Genomic DNA, 21,563 nt, shown 5'->3' with positions numbered 1-21,563 from the left:
ATATATATATATATATATATATATATATGAAAATTGTTAAATAAAAGAAAAGTAAATAAATAAATAAACAATGTCTCTTATTATTTTCAAGCCCTTAACTATGTGCTTAGACAAGTACAATTAATTAATTGATTGAAAAAAACATTAACACCAGCAATACAGTTGATGACGTTCCACATATTATTTAGAACATAAAAATACAATTAAATGGAATTGCCTTGGAGATGCCATCCACATATAAACATACGTAGTTTAACCGAAGAAACCTTTAGTAGTCTTGGTCCGGTTGACAGATGAAAGCACTGAAACTAAAGCCATGCAAACAAATCCAAAGGCAAGAGCACTGGTAGCTATAATCCCCTTGTTTATGAAATTATCATAGAGAGCCTTGCTGTCTTCTGTATCTTGAAAACCAGCAAGTGCAAAAGCATCAAACAAGTCTTTCAAAAGGGATTTGATCTCAACACTAACTGCGAAACCAGCACCAACACCCGAGGCAAGAAGGAATGCGATGATCTGCGAGGATAAGTCACTATCTTAGCTTCTTGTGGGCAAAACATTTCTTGCTAAAATAGTTATCTACAAAAGATTCGACAAGGTCCACAAGAGTAGAACGGTTGGACCAACCAAAGATAATTATGTGCTCATAATATATGGAAAAATTCATATAAGAATTCAATACATAATTGTATATATTAATTGAAACAAAATGGCAATTGCTATACAATCAAGAATGAAGCTTGGTCGCTAGTGTAATCACCTAAGGAGAAAATTAGGTGTTTGTATGTTTAATTTAGATGTAATTTTGATTCAGCTTTGTTTAAGAGATGTAAAAGCATTTGTTGGTGATCCTTGGTTTTGTGTATAGAATCTGACCTTGTCACCATATAAGTCAAGCTCCGGCAAGATATCGACCTTTATCAACCTCTTCTCTGTCAAAGCATAGTACAAAGCAAAGGGTAATTGCAAGAGTGTATAGGCTGCCCCAATTACCGCCGTCGAGAGTACGAACCTGAAAGTTTTTCACTACATCAAATTACAACAAGAAAATGCGTAAAGAAGACATGTAACAATTACATAACAAAATAGTAAGAATAAATGAAATATTGTGCACCTGTATGTGGTGAGATCCTTGAAAGTGACCTTGGAGCCTGCATCAAACATTGCATAACGAAAAGTATTGGTAATAAAAAGCACCACACAAGCAACTAAAGCTAGGAGAGTGAAGATCCTCAGCACAAGGGTTGAGATTGCTATAGCTCTAGACCCCATATCACTGGATGTTGTATGCTTGTAGTTTGTTTGGGTTGTGTTATTGACGACTCTTTTTTATTTCTGCCTTTTGTAGATATCAATTGAGACGATAGACACGAAAGAAGCTTGTCATTTCTCGGTTATGTCGAGTAAGTTTGGCTGAATTTCTGTGTTTTCTAGGGCTTCGGTCAACAGATTCAACGGCCGGACAAAATTGTTGGAGTTTAGAGTTTGACATGTATGGATGCTAAGCTGATGTCCGTCTTCTAACTATATCCTTGACAGCATAAAAATCCAGGCAAACATCATAGGGAATGTCATCATGTGTATTTATCCGTGTAGAATTATACTATATTGCCCACCATCTTTGTTGCATCTAGCTTCAAGGCCCGACTATATATATATATTTTTTTTTCAATAGAGATGATAAAATATATATAATATAAATTATATTTTGAAATTTCATCTAATAGTTTAAACTATTGGGTTAAGATAGTTTTTTTATATGATATCGAAATCTTGATGACCAAGTGATTACAAATTTAAATTTCATCCTTCTTATTTATTTGATAAAAATTAAGTATAAGGTATATATATAATATAAATCAGATCTTGGGATTTTACTTACCAACTTAAATTATTAGATATAGTTCATTCTTTAACAAAAAATTACAATTTAATCCTAAAACTTAAATTGACTCCATACGTGCAAGCACCTATACTATTAAATTATAGACCTAACCATCTAGGTGGTGGCTCAGTGGTAAGAGCTTGGACTAAGAGGTTTGCTCCCTCTGTGGTCTCAGGTTCGAACCCTGTGGTTACTCATATGATGGCCACTGGAGGCTTACATGGTCGTTAACTTTAGAGCCCGTGGGATTAGTCGAGGTACGCGCAAGCTGGCCCGAACACCTACGTTAAATTAAAAAAAAAAATTATAGACCTTCTGATAAAAAAAAAAATTATAGACTAGTCTTATATACGAACAAACCATTTCTTATTGTCATTTCTACACGACGTAGGATTCCTATGTGATTTCTTTCTAGTTAGATCTTAGGCCTAGGTGATTGGATGGGCCGACCATTGTTATAGCTTAAGTTCATAACTAGATTTAGATTTGTCGGCCTGCACTACCCGGGGTCAAAATATTTTCTTTCTATTTGTCTTAAAAAAAGACGTTCGGCGATAAAGAATGTCTCAAAGAAGTGTAAAAAAAAATATTGACTTAAGATTATAAACCAACTAAGCAAGAAAATTAGTATAATCTAATTAGACAATAAAAAATTTTAAAAAAAATCCAAGTCAACTTAGACTAATTTGTCAAACCTGCAGTCTAAAGTGATGAGACCAGGATAAACGAATATAAAAAAAATTATGGAGCACAATATAAAAAAAAACTTCAATCTTGAAGGATGGAACCGGAAAAAAAATATTTCTCAACCAATCTAATATTGTAGAATGAAATTGAAAAGAAAAATAATTAGAAAAAATTGACAAGGTAAATTCAACAAAAGAATGATAAATATAACCTCAATTTGGGTCATTTTCAAATTCACTAAAAAATAGAAAGAAAATAAATAAAAATAAAAAATTTCAATTTCCAATTGAATAAATACTGAAAGACAAAACTGGAAAAATATAATCTCAAGAAAAGGAGAAAAAAAAAACTAAGTGAATCTGGACAAACCTCCTAAACCTGGGTAACTCTTTAAAATTTATAGCTCATGAAATTTTAGACCCGGGCTAAACTCGTAACCCGTGAAATTGAAAAAAATCACAAAGTTGAATTCTCAACCATTTTAATATTTAAGGATGAAAATGAAAAAAAAATATCAATTTTAAAAAAAATTCCAAATTAAAAAATAGCAATCAAAAGAATAAGGGTTAAATCTGATAGGAAAAAAAAATTAAGAAGGATGAGATCATAAAAAAAAATCAATTTTAAAAACCATTTTAAATCAAACAAACTTGACCCAAGACAACAGCATATATATAAATATAACAAAACAAACTTGGCCTGAGTTAACCCGCAAAACTCGCAACCCCACACATGAGATAGGAATAACTTCATAGATGGATGGAATTGAAAAAATTCAATTGTAAGAAAAAAAAACATAAGTCAACCCAAGCTAACCTTTCAAACTTAATTGTAGCCTGGGTTTTGAGATTAAAATTATCCCATAGAAGGCAATCATTAAAAAACAATGAAGTCAAATTTTCAATCAATAAAATATCAATGGATGAAATTAAAAAAAATCAATAAAAAAGGATCTAAACAAAACAAATAGGAATTACAAGAATAAAGATTAAATTTAATATAAAAATAAAATAAAATTTTGACGGAATTGAAAAAAAAATCAATTAAGAAAATAATAATAAAAAGAATGAGGACTAAATCTAATATAAAAAAAATCAGAGGATAAAATTAAAAAATATATATATAATTCTATAAATTATTTAAGATAAAATGGATAGTAATAAAAAGAATATGAACAAAACTTGAAATAAAAAATAGCTTGAAAAAAAGACAAAGGTTAATTTAAGTTAACCTTTCAAACTCGTGATTTGGATCTTGAGGTTGAAATTATATTATAGAAAGAAATATAAAAAAATTATAACCAAATTCCCGATCAATAAAATCCCGACCAACAAAATGCCTAGATCATTAAATTGAATTTTATCTTTTTAATAAAAATTATAAGAAATTGATTAAAAGATGAAAAAGTAAAGTTTTGAGGGAAAAAATAATTAAAAGAGACGGAGGGAACTGTGAATTGCAGTCAAACCCAGATTTCTTTTTTATAGTTGTATTGTAATTGTAATTGATATGTTATGTAATGGAATTGTAACTATTAATAATAATTAACAATTAATTAATTAATTAATAAAGATGGAGCATTAATTACCTGTGACTGAAATTCGTAAATGTTATCTATTCACTTTCTAGGAATTTATTTTCTAAAAAAAAACAACTAAGCCTAAATGGTAAAGATTATTATTTTATTTTTTTAATTTTTTCTTTTAGGAATGGGACTTTTAGCCATAATATCTCTTACTTGAGAAAAATGTCAATTAGCTCAAGTCTCCCCCTAATTTATTTGCCATTAAAGATATAACTTATTTTGGCTACAAACAATTCTTAAGTGCTATAAAATATCTAAATATTATATTGAACTTACGACATATGAATCATTTGACTGATCAAACCCAGGTTGTCATTTGTAGTCTTTCACGAGGTTCAAAACGCTAAGAACATGTAACCACACAAATTAATGGACGGGCACTGATCACCATACACAAAGAAATGACGAGTCCCTATAGAGTACAAATTAAGACTACCATGCATGTGTTTGCATATCCACCGCAGATCAAGAGTAGATGTGGTCCCTAATGGCTCGGCCTAGAACTGCAGATATCCAGAATTCTGCTCTAAAATTTGGAAACTTGTATATGAACCCGTGAAGCATATAAAATTTACAATTTCTATTAATCTAGCAAAATGAAGAAAACAGAAATCCCAGAAGTATTACTAAGTTCTGGTCATAAGATGCCATTGATAGGGATGGGAACTGTAGCAGTCCCTCTTCCACCATCAGAAATTATCGTCCCCGTTTTCATTAATGCCATAGAAATTGGTTATCGCCATTTTGATAGCGCTGCTCTTTATGGCTCTGAAGAGTCCCTTGGGCAAGCCGTGGCAGAAGCATTAGACCGAGGCCTTCTAAGCAGTCGTGAAGATTTGTTCATTACTTCCAAGCTGTGGTGCCCGGATGCTCACCATGATCTTGTTCTTCCAGCACTCAAGAAGTCACTCCAGTAACTATAACATCAAGCGCTGATTATACAAGTCCTATAATATTTATTGTGATTTTTTTTTTTTTTTTATGATTTTGTTAGGAGGTTGCGATTAGAATATGTGGATCTTTATCTGATTCATATGCCAGCAAGGGTAAAGCAAGAAGTTGAGGGCCTAAATTTTTCGGAATAGGATTTGCTGCCCTTTGACATGAAAGGAACATGGGAAGCCATGGAAGAGTGTTCAAGATTAGGTTTGTGCAAGTCCATCGGTGTAAGCAACTTTAGTTCCAAAAAAATATCTCAGCTTCTTGAACATGCAACCATCTCTCCTGCCGTTAATCAGGTTTTTTTTTCCTTAATCATAGATTGTTTTATTGAGAAGTAGTTGTAAATGATTAAACAATTAATAAAGTTATTATAGAAGGAATAATACAAAGGAAAACAAAATACAGATTATTTTTTTAATTTTCCTTGATTACCTTGATTTAATATTATTAGACCATACAAGCTAAACTTATCTCTAAATCATAACATATATAAGTAAAATGCTTCTCACTAACCTATAACAAAGAAAAAAGACAAAACAAAGTTATGGAAAAGCATCTTTCTACATTAGGTTGAACCTCATTCAAAACTAAATCATTTCTATCTAGCCAAATACTCCAAGCAATGTCAAAAGATAAGAGTTGTCATGTCTTCTTCTGAAATTTTTCAAAAACCATGTAAGGTCATTCATATAGTAAGTTATCTAGTGAGTTAGGAACGCACCAAGAGACACTCCACCATGTCATAAACTTAGTCTATAATCTCCATGCAAATGAGCAATGAATCAGTAGATGCTATGTTGTTTTTCATATCAGTTGTACATAAACGACATACCAAAAACTCTATTGGTAGCAGACCCCTTTGACTTAAGAGATTTCCGATATAGATTCTGCCTTGAACTATTAACCAAATAAAAGTTTGTATTTTCAGTGGAGCTGTAGATATCCATACCCTTGTTTGGAAAAAAAACAAACATCATTGAATTCAATTATGTCAATCACATAAGAAGAACTCTTGATTGTAAAGTTACCATCTAGACTACATATATTCCATATCTTTCTATCAGTTCTATCCTGCAGTAGATTAGCCGACGATAGTGATTGATGTAGAGCTTCAAACTGCTAAGATTCATAAACATGTAAAGGCTTAATTTCTCCACTTTAAATCCATGTCCATTCTCCATTTATTCAAACTCCCATTAATGATATTGTTGCTGGTGGTGTGCATGTAAGCATGAATAGTCTCGGAAAAGACAGCTTGACGATTGTGTTTCCTAGCCATTTGTCATTTCAAAATGAAACATTTGTCCCATTCCCAACTACAAAGCTAAAACAATTTCGCATGAATGCAGCAATTTCATGCCCCGGTTTTATGACCGGGACTATACCTTTTCAAATGCTTGATAATCTTCCACTAATGATGTAAAATGACTATTATCCTTCAATTTATATTGTCTTCGATCCATGCTGATGTTATAATTAAAGATTAATGATGGAATTGAAAATTGTTACAGGTGGAAATGAATGCCGCGTGGCAACAGAAAAAATTGCTAGAATTCTGCAAAGAGAAAGGAATTCACGTGAGTGCATGGTCTCCTTTGGGGGCCAATGGAGCTTGCTGGGGTTCTCTTGCAGTGATGGAGAGTCCAATCCTTAAAGAAATTGCTGCTGCAAAAGTAAAGAGTGTTGCCCAGGTGAATATTTCTTTCCTTTTTTTCCCCTTAGCTGAAGCTTTGTATTAATTATTTGCTAACCACTGAATTATATAGCAAATATGTCAATACTTGACATATATGTGATTAATTAATCACATATATACATACAAAATTGATTCATAGTTAACATGGATATATAAGCAGATTGCTCTAAGATGGATACAAGAGCAAGGAGCGAGTGTAATTGTTAAGAGTTTCAACAAGGAGAGGATGAAACTCAACCTGCAAATCTTTGACTGGGAATTGAGCACAGAAGATACAGAAAAGATTAAGAATATTCCACAGCGAAGGGGATACTCAGGAGAAATGTTTATTTCTAAAGATTATGGTCCTTACAAGTCATTGGAGGAATTTTGGGATGATGATATTGATAATTACCAGTGAATGATATTTCTCCACCAAGTCAATAAGCATGTATTTGTAATTTATATCCTCGTACCTATCTATCATCTCATGCTGATTAGTTATAATTTTAAATTTACATAAATTTATATTATTTTATTTTTAATTTTTATTGAATAAAAAACGGATAATAAAACTACTTGGTTAATAAGGTTCTGATACCATATCAAAAAATTATTTCAATTTAAAAGTTTAGGTTATGAGATAAGATCCCAAAATATAATTTATATAATTCTCTACAGTTTTTAAAATCTAATGTTATATAATTTTGTGGTAATTAAAATAAATATTTATAAGAAATATAATAATTTAAATTATAGAATAAAAACAATATTAGACAAATTTACTTTATTTATGTAATTTTGTTTTGTTGGCAAAAAAAACATCTTTTTTATTAGTAGCATGTTTGAATAAAAACTAAAGGTGATTAATATAAACATTTGTAAGAATTTCAATTATTTGAATTAAATAGGAAAAATTTTATCGTTTTAACCCAAACTTCATTTTCTTATTTATGTCTTTTTTTTCTTTTGATAAAATATTTTTTATCAAAAATATTGTTTTTTTAAATAAAAACTTGTCTTGACCTAAAAAGCAAGTTTCACTTAAAAAAATTCATGACTTGATAATTTCTGCGTGATTATGAGAAAAAATAAAAGTATAATTAGAATTCTAATTTAGTCAATTACTATTTAGTGTTATCACGCAATGTCATGAGATAGTTTTTAAAATCTAATTTATATAATTTTATGGTAATTAAAATAAATATTTATAAGAAATACAATAATTCAAATTCTAAAGAAAAAAAACTCTTGTGTTAGCCAAATTTTATTTTTTTATTTATGTATTTTTTTATTTACAAAAATATTTTTTTTATTAGTATAATGTTCTCTGAATAAAATTAAAGGTAATTAAGATAAATATTTATAAAAAATAATAATTTAAATTAAGAAGGAAAAAAATGTTCTCTTTAATCAAAACTTTGTTTCCTTATTCATGTCTTTATTTTTTATTTTGAAAAAAGTGTTTGTTTATCAAAATATTATTTTTAGAATAAAAAATTATTATGACCTTAAAAGAAAGTTTCAATAATGAAAATAACCATGACTCGATAACTTTAATGTGACTGTAGGAAAAAAATAAAATAATAATGAATCTAAGAAAATTATGTAAAATCTTTAATAAAAACTCTAATTTAATCAATTACTGGTTATTGTTATCACATGATTTTACATGACAGTTTTTAAAATCTAATTTTATGGTAATTAAAATAAATATTTATAAGAAACACAATAATTTAAGTTTTGAATATAAAAAATCGTTAGGCAAATTTTCTTTTTCATATTTAAGTATACTGTTTTACAAAAACATGTCTTTTCTGTTAGTAGAATGTTCATTAAATAAAAATTAAAGGTAATTTAAGATAAATATTTATAAAACTTTCGATGATTTGAATAAAGAAGGTAAAAAATATATATATATAATCAAAACTTCATTTTTTTTATCCATGTCATTCTTTTTTATTTTAACAAAAATATTTTTGTATAATGAACATTATTTTTTAAATAAAAATTTATCGTGACCTGAAAATCAATTTGAAAGGTCTCTCGAGTTATTTATCAATGTCACGTAAGATATTTTTAAATAATCATTTTATGTATCAATGTTTTATTGATCAAAAAATATATAAAAATCTATTTATTTTTTATATTATTTATTTTTATTTTATTTTATTTTTTATGCAAAATAAAATAAAAATATCACAAGTGAAAATTGATTTGTATAATTTTTTAATTTTTACATGATAATAAAAGTTGGAGGCATGTATAAATGAGCCGGTTGATCCACCAGAGAGAAAAGACCTGTCACCAAATAAAGCAAATACATTAATCCTCCAAAACTCAGATATCAGGCAGAAAACTGCAGTTAACATCCATTCAAGGTGGATCAACGAAGAATTGGTAAAAACATTATTCTATAAAAAAATGTCTGCTCTTCTATTTGGTATATATTCATCTGTAGACGATAAGAATTTGCTCTAATCATCCACCTTCATTAACATCAATAGCCAAAACTCAAAAATTCCGAATTTTTTTTTTTTTTGTACTAAAGTCCAAGCCCACAATCTCCAAGATATGAAGTAATCTGCAGCATTTAGATATGAATTTATATGCAATATGAAACGAAGCTATGGATCAGGAAACTGCTTAGATGTTGGATAAATTACAGCTAAATGCATACCTCCACCACCATCTGTGGTCCTCAGCAGCAAGTTGTAAATGGATCGATGCCACCGTAATTAAAGCAGTGACTGTCAGAAGAGCAATACAGATGATGAACAAGATGCTGTAAATGGTATAAATCCTGTGACCCCACACACTAGCAAAGATGTAGTAAAGTTCGGTGCATACAAGAATGAATGGCAGAAATCCCGCAATTGCCATTTGACGAACTGTTCGCCGATACCATCGCAATGGTGGAATCTCTCTGGGATATTCGGCGGTGCGACAAGGAGCTTGGAACTCAGCCTTGCTGTTCTTCCCAATAATTCCACCTTAACCGATCAAAGGAGATGATACAAATGTCCATATAAGAGCTATCACGAGCTGCAGTGGCAGTATCAGCAACTGACTAATCAAAATGAATATAATCAACCAAGGACACAACTCTTCCTTGACAAAGCATTATTGATCTCTAACACTACTATGTCTAAGAAAAATGATGACAACAAGTTGATTGTTTTGAGCTTTTGACGTGGGACGTCAAAAGGAGCTTTTCAAGTTTTTTCTAACAAAAATTATTTTAAAAAAAATTACTTTCAATTATATTATTAAATAAATGCTTAAAAACTGAATGATTTTTTTTATGCAAGCTGATGCACAGTAAAGATAGCAACAAGTAAGAAAGACAGATAATGGATCGAAAACCAAAAAGAATTATCACACTATATTTCTGAAATCGAGTTTAAACAAGTCTGAAACCAAGAAAGAAAAATCAAAATTTCTAAACAAAATGGAAACTTGAAGAAAAACTAAAAAAATCAAAGAAAAATAACAAAATTAGCTTTAGTAGCATCTTTGAGACCTAATTTATATGATATAATTGTGTCGATTTTCAGTAGGGATTTTTATGAAACATTTGCTCAAATATTTAATTATAAACGCAGTTTATTAATACTTGGTTTTGATAGGGTTTCATTAAAACTACTTGATTTGATTCTTGTTGTGATAAATTCAATCACTCAAGTATTTGTAAGACAACAAAGCAATTTTAAATTGAAGGCATTTCCATTGATGCTTGCTGCCAACCAGAAAATGTACAGAAACCAACATAACAAAAGGATGCATGCAAGCCAGCCAGCCAGCCAGCAGGGCTTGAACGAAATCATTGAAACATTCTCACTACGCCATAAAAATCAAAAGCATCAGACATTACCACACTAAAAATCCCTTAGATACTCTCACTGTGCTTCCATCAAACTCAAATAGGATGATGCAGGGAAGTACTTGCCTGGAGCAAGCCAAACAAAATTGGATAAGCAGCTCTATTTCACATGCTATTACTAATAACCTAAAAAAAATTGTCACGGATCATGTACAACAAGATTCCTCTTCCACCAGATCAGACAAGGTGAATAAAGAAAAACCCTAAGAATACACTGCCTGAAAAATTACAATTATGGTGAAATTTAAATACAACTTGCCAGGGAAGAGGAAGGGAAGACATCACCAATGAAAACCAAACACACCTTTCAATGCATGCAGCTATGCGACGGGGCATGCAGCTATGCGACGGGGCATGCCCGCTCCCCGGATCAGTTTAAATATATTACCAATATCAGTTGTTTAATAGGTAACCAATATCAGTTGCTCCTTCCGTCCACAAAGAAGAATAAACTCTATCATGAAGAAACCTGCAGCATGTTGTCACCACCATGAAAAATCTTCAGTCAGTTCAAGCTGATATGGGCTCATAAGGGTATGATAGCCATGGGTGCTTCAGAGCCTCAGATGCAGAAGGGCGTTTCTTTGGGTTTACTTCAAGCAAATGAGAAACAAAGTCAATGAAGCCCTGGTCCCCCATTGGCAAACGGTGCCTCAGGGATGTCTTCTTAGGTATCAGGTACTCCAGCCTGCTAGTATCCTGAAGATTAGAGAGAATATAAAATATTAGCACAAACCAAACATATCATATCCAGATTTAAAGTTTGACATCCTAATAGTAATTTTTGAACTCTAAAAACTACAAGCAACTACATCACCGGACAGAGGGGATACGCACAATTAATTTCATACGAGGAGCAATAGAGAAGTAGCGAAACAAAAGAATGTTTACCTGATTTCGCTCATAAAGCATGTGATTCTTGGTAAAATACTTGTATGTATCTCGTCCCTTTGCTAGCATGTTTTGATCAATGGGACCTATAATTCCAATAACTCGTGCAAGTAACGTTGCTGGTGAATCATTTTGGAATAGGACCTGAAACAGAAGTTTCATTTTAGCCAAATGGTACCACGGAAACAGCTAGGAAACCAAATTATGGAAGGTCCAAAGCATCCTCGCTTCAAATGGTGTTAGAAAATTGTTCAAGCAGAAGAAAAGATCTCCAGATCGATTAGCCCTTACAGAAACTACTCAAGTATATCTCTGAAAGAAATATATGTTGAGGTTCAATTGATCAGAATATAAAGATGTTTCCCCCATGGACAGAATAAATAAATAAATGCATCACAACATCAATATGAGGGTGACATTTAAATTGATAAGAATACCAAAAATATGTATGCAGCCATAAAAAGAAGAAGAAATTTAGGAAGAAATATAGCTCTCTCTCTCTCTCTCTCTCTATGTGATTTTCAGAACCTCAGCTGCACCTGCTTGTCAGCATTAATTCCATTGTTCTTTCCTATCTTTTGCATTTCAGAACTATGTTCTCATATCCCAACCTTTTCACCTTGAAACATACTCTCTAGCTTCCCAAATCTCCAAAACTAATGGTCTAAACAAAACCTTTTCTAACTTAGTCACGTATACTATGTTCTGCTCCCTAAAAAGCTCTACAAGGTTTTCACCTCACAAAGTACGTTTGACAAACTATCTTCACACAAAACCATCTCAATTCATAAAACACAATGACCACTGTCTTTTGGCCAAGTCCCTCAAGGAATATATTCTTCAGTTTTATATGACAAGTCCTAGTAATTATATGCATGCGTGTGATATCATTCTTCAGCAAGTAGTCTTTATGCATTCTCCATAAGTTGGGAAATTAAAATAAAACTCCATGTATGGTTGCTTTGGCATATTTCCTCATGGATAACTCTCCCACATATTTATGTGACAAATCAGTAATTTTCAGCGAAAGAAAGGGATCCAAAATGTTTATGAAGAAATCTCTTTCATACTCAAAGTAACTTGTGCATTCACTCATTGATTGGGAAATTATATGGAACTCTACCTCTGCATGCATATGGAGCACCTTGGCTTAGTTAAAAAAACCAAATAGAAAGGAAAGGAAGAAAAGACTACAAAAGTTGTACAAAGACAATGAGATAAACAGATGCATAGACAACAAATACATAGCACCACGCCCCTGCTATTCTTACAATTTCCTCCAGGGCATGAAACTTATTGGGTAAATTAGTAATGGGAAAAACTTACATTGCCAGTGCAAAGCTCTGCCAAAATGCAGCCAAGTGACCAAACATCTATCTTCTTATCATACGGAAGTCCTAGGATAACTTCTGGTGCACGATACGACCTGGATTGAACATAGGAGCACAGATGATCTGTCTCAAAACAGCTACTCCCAAGATCAATGACTTTCACCTCACATCTACTATAGCTTTTCACCAATATATTCTCAGGCTTCAAATCACAGTGTATAAGACCAAGGCCATGCAAAAACTGAAGTGCCTCCAAACATTGAGTGGTAATTGACTGCATAGAGAATTTCAAAACGTTTATAGACCAGCATGCATGAAAAATAATATATTCTCTTCTTTTGTTTTTGGCAACGAGATAAAAAATTGAAAAGGCACCAAGTAATTAATATATAATTTTTGGAATGTCAAGAGGATAGAACTCCTAGGAAGAAAATGGCACACAACAAACCTGCAATCTTGGCATTGTGAAGTAAACCTCCCCTCCTGATTCTCTATTGAACTTATGAAACTCATATAAGTTTGCCTTCAGAAGCTCACATACGATTAACAAATGCTCCTGCAAAGCAAATAGGAGTTGCAAGGTAATCTATTTAGCTTGCATTGAGGAGTTATCATGAACTTCACCCTCAAGAAATCAAATCAAAGCTTCATTTGTAGATTCATGTATTGTAATTGAAAAGGTATTCACTGATATATATGGCTATTAATTTTTCATTCTCAGTTCATTTTAATATGATGTTTACAAAACCAATGCCCCTACATCTAGTGGTCGGGAGCGAGTGGTCCAACCACGCAACCAAGGTTCAATCACTAGCACCAACAAGAACAATAAAGAAACGATGCCAAATGTCAAAAACTAACCATGGTTTGATAATTACTTAACCCAAGGACATAAATAGCCAAGACATATTGTAGAGGGATATAGTAAACCAAAAACATTTACAGGGACATGGTAAACCTAATGAACATGCTACATGGACATTTTTGAGCTTTGATCCATTTGTAGTGCATTACATTGAAACAGTGAAGAGAAGAATCTGTGACCCAATAGAATTTCTTACCCAACTAAAATTAGCACAAGATAACAAGTAGGGTAGGATACCAATAGCTGCACTAGACCATCTACTGCGATAAAATACTAAATCATTGAAACAAAATACAAAAAGGAAATCAAGAAAGTCAAGCATACATCCACTTACTCGGTAGTAGAAGTAATCATACAATCTGAGAATGTGGTACTTGTCAGCAGGATCATGCTTGTTGACATACTTAAGAAGCTTTATCTCATCAAGACTTTGATCAAAGAAGTCCTTGTTGTTTTTTATAATTTTCACACAAACATCAATGCCTGTGTGCAGATCATGTGCTTGTATAGCTTTACTAAAAGCAGCTGACCCAAGATACTCAGTAACATGATAACGGCCAGCAATTACAGAATTCAAAACAACATGGAAGTTCTTGTCCTCCTCAAAGCCAGTTCTGACCAACAAAAGCAGTTCGGGAAAGTCTGTTAGAATCAAGCTAATCAACTAGGAGCAGAGTTCAAATGAAAAGGTCACTCGATTAACAATCAAACATTAATTAAAACAAAACAAATAGGTATCCAAATTTTCAGAATACGCCCGACTAAAGGGAGAAAAACACATACTATAAGGGCAATTCACCCCCAAAAAAAAAATTACATATTAATCCACTTGAAAATAAGACATCATCCAGCTCCAATATTAGAAGTTTTTGTCACAAAATTCAGCAAGCCAACAATTATTTCACAAAATAAAAGAAGGGGAAGGGCATGCCTAACTAAACATTACAAGCGCACACCTCACTTCAGCAGCGGTTGCTGGGATAGAGTGAGGCAGCAAGGTGATAGGGGCAGATGGAAATGGAAACTTTAGAAAATGAAGGATGGATAAAAAGTTATCATGTTGTCTAGTTGACACAAGACATAAATAAATGCAAGATTTTTAATGTTGGCAACAAAATGCACCCACCTGGGATTTGAATATCCACTTTTAGGGACAAGTTTTAATCGATCCTAACCAAACATTGAACAAAATAAACTTATTCTATCATCCCATATATCCAGACCACCAAAAAGTTCAACCAGTCCATGAATGTCTAACCTAGAGAGCATAACCATAATAATTCTGAAACGAAAGGGATAAATTTACAAAAAGTACCACAAGTGCACCAAGGACACTAACAGGGGACACAGGTGTTTTCATTCACCAAGGATGCTAACAGAGAAGTTAGATATCTGTATTCCAACTTTAATAATAATACATCCAGCAAGAATGTTGTAATCAAGGGGGTTGAGAAATGAAAGGATTCACAAGCCTTATAAATCCTTGATTTTAAATTTTTGTTCTTCTAAACACCATTATTTTGCCACCAAATGACTCCAACAATATAGATACACTTAAAACTAGATTAGCAATTTTTTAAAATCTAAGGTAGTGTTTGGCATTGTGGTAGCGATTGTTTTTCAAAATGCTTTTCACTTGGAAATGTATCAAAATAATATTTATTCATTTTTTAAAATTCATTTTTGACATCAGCACATCAAAACGATCCAAAAACACCAAAAAAAACAATTTTTTTATAAAACACGGCCACGCTGCAATACCAAATGGGGCCTAAATACATCTAATGATAGCTACAAGGAAGGAAGTAAACAAAAACTAGGAGTAAATTGCAAGCAAGATAGATAAGACTCTTTTTTCAGTACTTGCAGTGTTTCTTGTTTTTCGTTTCCTTATTCATGCCACAATAGCTAAATGGAGATTGAAGCTTAGTTGCGCGGGTCAAAGTCTGTAATCTTATTGATATATATAAGATTCACAAGTAAGTTGTTATCAGTCGATCAAAACTAGAAAGGCAAGGTTGCAGTTGTCATTTCAATAAGTGTTACAATTCAATCATTACACAACTAGAAAGGCAAGGTTGCAGTTGTCATTTCAGTGAGTGTTACAATTCAATCATTACACACTCAAAAGCGCCCCTTATGTATCCAATTGTTCCTATTTGTTCCATCCAATATTTCTGGCCTTTATTCTTGTGTTAGTTCTTTTTCGCAAAATAATTTACATGGCTCTTTCAAATATTGTGTAATGAAGGATTAGGAACCACATGATCTTAAATTCCTAGAATTTGGGCAAAAGGAAAACTAAACATTTCGATTAATCTGGTAGATGAGGTTCCCCTTACAGGATAGCACCCGCATGATCAATTTCTAATGATAATGAGGAGAGGAAGAATATTTTTGCTGGTTCAGAATAACCTCACAAACAGTTCACCCCTCCCAATCCTTGATGTAGGAAAGAAGACCAGAATCTCCATAAATGGTGTGCTTGTTTTGTTTACTCATGATCACTTCTTTGGTTATTAGAAAGTAACAAAAAATCAAAAGAGATCAACTTAGGTGCTGATAAACAATTAAGACGAAAAATGTTGAAGATATCATGAGAATAATGAGTACACAGAAGGAAGAAAACATAACGAGGCAGGAGAGAAAGAGCACAAGAATCCTGTATGATAAGTTGCAAATCATTAGTTACTCTAAGGACATTGGGGGGGCAGGGGGGTGTTAGAAAGAGAGTGTGTGACAGAGTAGTGAAAGGGAATAACACTCTAGTATGTGAAGTAGAGGCATCTTATCAATATCGAAATAAATAAAAGTGCCAAGAGCCCAAGCTGAGTAGTGCATCAGTTTGCAACCAGAAATCACTAAATTTTTTATTTTTTTTTTTATTTTTTTTTTATAAACTCTTCAAAGCAGATCATACCTGTTTTTCCTATGCACAATCTTAAGGTTGAAAGTTTCAAATTCCTCCTCCTGAGCCTTGATTTGCCTTACTTGTTCTTGAACAGCAGCAGCCTCTTCATCCTCAAAGGATGCCCCGGGATCTTCTTCCCTCACACTGCCAATCTTCTCATCTTGTTCCTTCATGGCACACTCTGGTTCTGCATAACCATAATTTGAGAGAGAAGAGGGACTAGAATTTGCTGATCCAACAGCATTCATATTATTTTCATCCCTGGAACTTTTAACAGTTGAGGAATCACTGCTTTTCCGCTGCCATGTACCATGCATGTCATCAGGCCCCATCAAAGCATTCAAGTGATCATTAGTTTCTTCACTGGCAGCAACATTGCAGTTGTTTGACCATAAAGATTTGCTAGAGCCTTTCTGCGGCAACTGTTCACCCCTCAGTGGTGGGGGGAATGAAAACCCGCCATCTGTATGATTTTTACCTTGAGCACGCACATCTCTGTCACTCCCAACCACATATTTACTGGAATCATATTTATCGAGTTTCTTCTTGTCCCTGTTTTGTTTATCAACATATTTTTTTTCTGAGTCATGGTGAGAAGATCTAGATCCACCAACTCCAACATCATGATCATGAAAGTACTCTAGATCCCCTTCACTGCTGCCTCCAACCAAACTTTCCCGTATTTCACTTCCAATATCAGCAGCATCGCTGTTGATACCCACACCAATCGATCTAACTGAACCATGTTGATCGTCATCCATACAAATATCATCTAAACGTGGCCTTCCACACTCATCCAGGACCTTCCCATCTCCTATCATGATGAGTTCATTCGTTTGCGTGACAAACCCCTGCCAGACAGGTTCTGCTCGCATCAAATTTAGTTCTTCTTCATCCATCAACTGCCCATCATATTGAGCTATTAAATCACTCTCATTAGTTCTCCCATACATTTCTGCCACCGACAATCCTATAGGATCATCTGATGCTGTCACTGGTTCGACATTTTTTTCTTGAAATAACTGCTCACCAGAAAAGTAAGAATCCTCCTCAGCAAAAGATTGATCATCATCTTCATCTTTGGTTGGAACTCTATCCTGTGGGTCTGGAACACTCCCATGCCCAGTACCCTTTTCATTGTCACTTGGGTAATCAACTTCATGAGCCAGAAACCAGGCCTCATCCTCGATAGGTTGTCTCATGTATCCAACATCATCGTCATCATCATATTCATCGGAATCCCAATACTCATTTGGATAATCAATGGATTCGCTTAATCCATCACCAACAGTAGCAAAACCAGAAACCAGATCAGATGTATCCTCAGCAATCCCCTGACTTACAGATAGCCAACTGCCTCCTGCAATCCTTTTTCCACCTGGATCATCAATTACCAAGAAAAATTTTGTGGGAAAATCACCAAAAAGAAAAGGAAAGAAACTGTGTACAAAATGAACAAGAAACAAGTGATCTGAATTTATTTCACTATTTAGTTAGCATTAACTCGTTTAATAAAACACAACCATTATACTATATGTTTTCTGTTTTACACCAACATGCCATTGGAAACCAGAAAGAAAAAAGATTAGTGTTCCAAAACCCAAAAATTACAAGATGAGCTTCAGTGCTCAAAATGAGAGCTCCCAAATCATTAAAGAGCTGAAAGTGCAGATACAAATATCAATATGCTTGGAGGATAGTGTTCATGCTATAATCTCTACTTTTTAGCAAATCTAGTGTCTCAAGTCAAAAGAGGCAAAATGGATCTCTATATACAGGTGGCAATAAAAACTTAGCACATTAACATGCCTTTGTCCCTTTTTTGTGGTAAAACTATAAATGACTAAGGCACCCCACATTCTCACAACTGAGTCGCAACTATGCCTTTTCATGAATATGAAAGAAAACAGTCCCATAAAGTTTCAGTCAACATAAGATATAAGCACCTAACTTCTTTCGTAGTGAAATAGAACCTTTTTTTATTTGTCTTAAAGAGAAGACACTAGTTTCATGACATCAAGGAAAGTATAAAAAATCAAGTACATAGTATCTTATCAATAAGTTTCCACTGCTCCTAAACTAGCAAGCCATCTTTAATGTTAAAATAATACCCTGATATGTTGAAAATAGTAGAATGCTCTGCGCAAAGTGAGTTTCAATGTTGATGGAAGACAAAAAATTTCTCTCTTTTCTTCCTTTTTTTTTAAATCAATAAACAATTACTGCAAAAACTCTAAACCCGCTGGAAAAAAACAGTGAGAGGTCATATAATTACACTCATAATATGGGCTGACCTGAAGAATTGATTTCTTGTCCGACAGGAACGTCAAGATAGGAACCTATAAGGTAGCTATTATCAGCACTGATGACCTTTGAACTTGGCCCATCACGCTCAAACTTTTCCTGCCAATTGATCAATGGCTTATCCTCCGACTTGAGTTTAACTGGCGGAAGCCTAGGATATTCTTCCTTTGGAATATCAGATGCAAGAGAAAACCCTAAGCCACTTAAATTATTCTGCTCTGTGCTCCCTTGAGACTTTCCAATGAACAAAGTTCTTCCAACCTCATCCACCTGTTCTTTAATAGCTGCTCTAACATCACTTGTATCTGCTTTCTTCTTTCCATCTCTTTTGTCTGAACTTGAAGTGATACCATAGCTGGTCAATACATCGCCCTTGGGGAACGGAAAAACAGTCTTGACAGAATAATCTTTCCACAGGTCCGAGGAAGAACTTGTGGGCTCCTCATTTTTAGACCATGGGTTATCTGCAGAGAATGCAACAGTAGGTCTAAGTTCCCGATCAAGTTCCTTCAATTCATTAGCTTGAATTTTGTTATACTTGGATTCCACATTGACATTAATAGTACTATTGTTTCCAAGCCATGGACTTTTATTTTCACCAGGAAAGATAATCTCCTCTCCTGATTTGGCATTTGCTCTAGCAGAGAAGTTACTGGTGCTAGTACCAACATCATTCTTGTAAGGATTTGAAGGACCATTGCTTGGATTAAAGTTCCATGAATACAAATCAAGCAAAGTATCATCTGAATCAATTGGTTCATTATTTTTACTACCCCGTTCCCCAACAGAAGCAGAATTTCTCCATTTGCTTTCAGGCCCATTTCTATCCACCCCACACTCTATTTCTTTCACAATAAGTTCCTTAGAAATTTCACCACTATTTTGAGAACCTGAACCTGGAGTATGACTCGCCAATTTTCCCCCATTCTCTTCTTCCACCACTTTCCCCAAATCATTATCTTCAAGGGTAAGTTTTTGAAGGAATCCTTTCAAATCAGGGCGTTTACTAAGCTCACTGCGCAATGCTGCCTCCGCTCTTGTGAAGCGATTTCTCCTCAGAAAGTCAAGAATCACATCAACAGAGCTTGTCTCCGCCATAATCAACTTCTATAAACCAATTATCAGGTACTAGAAAGACAAATTCAGCAAACCTGAAATAAAACAAGCAAACCAAATAAACCAAAGAAAAATAAACCCACTAAACCAAAAAACCAAACCAACACTTAACTTCATCAAAGAAACAAACTTTAACAGATTTTAACACTCGTTCACTTACCAAACAACAAAACATCCTATATTGCTCAAAACCAAACAATAAACCAAACCCGCAACCTCATTCAGTTCAAATTTCTCTTTTTCCAGCACTATTCATTTAAAAAGCCCCAAACTTTTGAAATCCAAAAACTTACTCATATTTCCAACATCAACCCATTAAACCAAAACAATAACCCTAACTATCCTCCCAAACAACAAATCAAGACATTAAGAGATCCAAAACTCTTTAACCCACAATATTAAAAACCCGAAACATCACATTTGACAAACAAACTTCAAGATTCAAAAAAAGAAACCTTTAATCCACAAGATTCATAAAACAAAAACAAACTACTTATTTTTTTCCACTTACAGATCGAAGCTGGCTCAAGAGAAAAGAAAGAAGCTTTCTTTAGTGTAGATTCCATAGCCAATCTCGTATTAACATAAAACAAAGCACTTACGATTTTGGATTTGTGGGGTTTTTTGTTTTTTGTCTAATTTTTTAGGGGGTCTCTTTTTTTGGGGGGTTTTCTAATATTTTTGGCCTGCAATTTTTCTCTCAGGCCTGTTAATGGTAGCTAAGCTTTGTTTTTTTGTAATAATAATAAAAAACTTGAGTTATGATACTGTGTTTTCAAGTGAGCTTCTGGTTGCCTCGAGATTCTAGTGGGATGTGTTTTATGCTTAATCCAACGGTGAAATATGTTTTATCAATTCGGGGGATGCAATGATCCAACGGCAGAGGAAGTGAAAGAGGGCAGAAATTTTAAAATCTTGGCTCCTTGTTGGTTTAATGCATGGTATATTCCACTTTGGTTCTTGTTTATGGGATTTGTTAGCCATGGTACAACATTGCTATTGGAGCTTTTTTGGGATTGCGATTGCATCATAATCTTAAAAGAATTTAAATTTTATTATTTACTGTTTTATATTAAAAATTAAATTTAAAAAATAAAAATATTATTTTAATATATTTTAAAAAAACAATATTTAACGTAATCTTAAACAAGCACTTACAAGAGCAAATTAAAGGTGCGAGCTTTACATTCTTTTGGCATAGATGGATGCCCTAATAATTTCAAGCGTAATCCAATTTTTGTTGACCTAACACATCAACCAAAATTCTTCCCATCTACTTGATCTATGGGAGAAATTCTCAGCTTATTTCTACTTTAGAGATGTGAAGTTTTTTCTTTTCTTTAGTTTAATGATTAAGATATCTTTGAATTAGTTTTAATGTTGAATTTAAATTATTTACAGTCATATTTAAATTAAATTATATATATATATATACACACACATAGTACTATTTTTCTTACAAAATATACCGGTTTTTTCACTTGAACT

At 33.2% G+C, this 21,563-nt stretch overlaps 3 protein-coding genes across 3 annotated transcripts; 1 reads left to right on the top strand and 2 right to left on the bottom strand.

Annotated features, from left to right (window-relative positions):
• Nucleotides 1-252: 252 nt before the first annotated feature.
• Nucleotides 253-1,381, bottom strand: LOC7454016 (CASP-like protein 4D1). Its single transcript, XM_002318285.3, has 3 exons — nt 1,115-1,381; nt 877-1,012; nt 253-516 (listed from the first exon to the last, which is right to left on the bottom strand). The coding sequence occupies exons 1-3, from the start codon at nt 1,270-1,272 to the stop codon at nt 253-255; spliced, it is 558 nt and encodes a 185-aa protein (XP_002318321.1). The 5' UTR covers nt 1,273-1,381.
• Nucleotides 1,382-4,631: 3,250 nt separating this feature from the next.
• LOC7454017 (methylecgonone reductase-like) lies at nt 4,632-7,239 on the top strand. Its single transcript, XM_052445841.1, is given in 4 exon segments — nt 4,632-5,070; nt 5,152-5,395; nt 6,611-6,790; nt 6,956-7,239. Coding segments are annotated over 4 exon segments (981 nt in total). The 5' UTR covers nt 4,632-4,753; the 3' UTR covers nt 7,196-7,239.
• Nucleotides 7,240-10,597: 3,358 nt separating this feature from the next.
• LOC7454018 (uncharacterized) lies at nt 10,598-20,812 on the bottom strand. The gene is made up of 8 exons (XM_002318287.4): nt 20,587-20,812; nt 18,950-20,110; nt 16,665-18,033; nt 14,079-14,358; nt 13,328-13,435; nt 12,875-13,153; nt 11,549-11,692; nt 10,598-11,356 (listed from the first exon to the last, which is right to left on the bottom strand). The coding sequence occupies exons 2-8, from the start codon at nt 20,055-20,057 to the stop codon at nt 11,168-11,170; spliced, it is 3,477 nt and encodes a 1,158-aa protein (XP_002318323.1). The 5' UTR covers nt 20,058-20,110; nt 20,587-20,812; the 3' UTR covers nt 10,598-11,167.
• Nucleotides 20,813-21,563: the final 751 nt, after the last annotated feature.

Source organism: Populus trichocarpa, chromosome 12, assembly GCF_000002775.5.
Source record: "Populus trichocarpa isolate Nisqually-1 chromosome 12, P.trichocarpa_v4.1, whole genome shotgun sequence".
NCBI classification, from domain to species: Eukaryota; Viridiplantae; Streptophyta; class Magnoliopsida; order Malpighiales; family Salicaceae; genus Populus; species Populus trichocarpa.
Note: the sequence above shows the minus strand (reverse complement) of the source record. Positions and strands in the feature narration are given on the sequence as shown.